The 2,503-nt window shown below is 34.0% G+C and overlaps 1 protein-coding gene across 1 annotated transcript; it reads right to left on the bottom strand.

The window, feature by feature from the left end:
- Positions 1-337: 337 nt before the first annotated feature.
- On the bottom strand, positions 338-2,275 carry LOC124924438 (protein C2-DOMAIN ABA-RELATED 4-like). The gene is made up of 3 exons (XM_047464482.1): positions 2,116-2,275; positions 1,236-1,331; positions 338-626 (listed from the first exon to the last, which is right to left on the bottom strand). Exons 1-3 carry the CDS (start codon positions 2,224-2,226, stop codon positions 342-344), a joined length of 492 nt encoding a protein of 163 aa, XP_047320438.1. The 5' UTR covers positions 2,227-2,275; the 3' UTR covers positions 338-341.
- Between the last annotated feature and the right edge of the window lie 228 nt (positions 2,276-2,503).

Genomic DNA, 2,503 nt, shown 5'->3' on the forward strand with positions numbered 1-2,503 from the left:
GATAATATGGTAGAAAATTTCTGAAATTTTTTGGTGTCCAAATGACACAAACCAAGTCTCTATTTATAGATCGTGAAAAATAAAAAATATTGATATAATTTTTTTTTTTTTTTTTATTAATCAATCATTATTAAAATGTATTTTTAAAATAAGAAAAATAAAATCAAAAGCCTGCCACATGGCAGGATCTCATTGGCCAAACAAAATTTGACACCCGTGTCAAATTTTGACACCCAAAATTTGACACCCAAAATTGCCCCCCTGCTGCCTCCCACCCTCCTCTTTTGACACCCAAATAACCCCTCAAATAACCCCCTGCTGCGGCTGGTCTTAATGTTCTATCAAACATGAGTATCGACGATCCAATTCAGTGACAATTCCAATTCCCCGCATTCAACGTTTCTCAATCTGAGGATCAAATCTTGACAAAACTTACCATCTATGTATTTGATACAGCTTTCATCGGCCAGACAGTTCTTATGCTTAGAAGGCTGCACCCTTGCGAGTACTGTTCCTGATGGAAGACCTTTCAGGTCCAATCTCATGGCTTCTAAAAGCGGTTTAACATCAAACTCTGCATCTCCCATTTTGTCATCTCTGCTGAATAAATCATGGTCGTATACAGTCTGAAAAGGTTTTGGAAAGAAAGTGTTAATCGGAGAAATCCAGTTCATCAGTATTCAAAGAGAAATGATTATAAGAAAGTTTAGCCTCAAGATTCAGTTGGGCTCTTTTTTCTTCTAACTTTTTTTAGACCAATGACTTTTCATGATATTCCCACTTCAATCAAGGTGTGAAATTCAAGATTCTTATAACCACTTGAGCTATTGTTGGTGGGTTTTATCCTTCATTATTCCTAGAAGCAAAAACTTTCTCATTCAGCTCAAATTTAGTTTGTCATCATAAAATCTAGCTTTTTATCTAACTCAAAACAATATATGTTTTTTCTTCTAAAAAGCTTAGGATGATGATCCAGCTACAACCAAATTTGTCGAAGGAAACTATGATCTCACTCAACTACAATTTTTACCAAACCAAGAAACAAAAACATGACAACTTCTCATTGGAATTGAGATTTAAAACTACATTTTTCATCTTCTAAAAACATAGTTATTAAATGGGTTGGGCTAGTTACTACTTCTCATATGTAATACATTTATAAAGGATGACCGTGAAACCTATTTCATACCATCATTCTTACTGGAAGATGAAAATCACTTATACTTTTCACTTACCAAACGGATAGGAAGATTGGGATCCAAAACAGAAAGAGTAAAATCTTCATTCCATTGAGGATTGAGATTCTTCTTTATAACACGGGTTTTCAGTTTCTGCAACAAAAAAAAGAAAAGAAAACTGTCATTAATCAGATTCTACTCAAGGTCATTCCAACATTTTTTTGTGAAAATTTGCAAAGGTATCTAGTCTAGATATTGAAAATTTCTAGATTGCAATTGTGCAAGCTAACAAATAAGATGGGTGCAGTATAACCAAACCCAAATAATAAAAAAGTCAAAACATAATTTAGTTCCTTAACATTTTATCTAATTGTCATTATGACTGATTCTTAGCTATTTTTAGAAGAGACATTAAGACAGTACTAGAGAAGGTCATTGCTTTGGACTTACATAGAACACATATACATATTTTTTCCTTTTGTTAATATAATCAAGATTTTTTTGGGGAACAAAGGTAACAAGTTATTGGATGTTAATTGAACAAGCTATTGATGATGATGATGGAATGATTTTTATTTCGATTAGTGACAGACCCATCCATAAAATGCTGAAATCTTCTGGGAATCTCATTTGGAAGAAGTCATGAATTCTTGATCTAGTCCAAATTCAGGATAAACTAAAGCAACTGCTGAAAATTTGGCGGCTGATTCATAGTCCCCCAGAAAAACAACAGTGAATCTAGAAGTAAACTTTTTCCTTCATAGAACGCTTAACCATTGATATTCACAGAAGGCATGGCGATTTGGGTAATTATATCAGTTGAAGCTACTCAAATTAAGCAAACTAAACAGAGAAATATCGGGAAAACATGACTGTTTGTTCTAGGACTCGTTAAAGAGCAAGAATCAGAAAGAGAAAGAGAGGGAGATGATGATACCGTTCTGCCGATTTTGATAACAACGTAAGGATCGCTGCTGTTGAAGTCTCGGACGGCGAGATTAACGCCGCGATTAACTCGAACTCGGAGAAAACCTAAAGGAGTACTCATCGTATAGGTCAGAACTTAGAAGTAGAACCTATCAACAAAGCAATAGTTTTCGGTTTGGTTCTTTATATAGAGAACGCTAAATGTGACCATTGACTTTTCAAAACGCGCTGTTACGTTCCAAGGTAAAATAAAGAAGATATTAGAGGAGACCGTTGAAGATGAGAGAATGAATTCAAAATGACTTAGTGTTAATTAAGGCATGGTTCTCTAAAATTTTGTAAAAAAGTGTTAATTAAGGCATGGTTCTCTAAAATTTTGTAAAAAAGTGATCCTAAAT

Source organism: Impatiens glandulifera, chromosome 1, assembly GCF_907164915.1.
Source record: "Impatiens glandulifera chromosome 1, dImpGla2.1, whole genome shotgun sequence".
Taxonomy (NCBI): domain Eukaryota; kingdom Viridiplantae; phylum Streptophyta; class Magnoliopsida; order Ericales; family Balsaminaceae; genus Impatiens; species Impatiens glandulifera.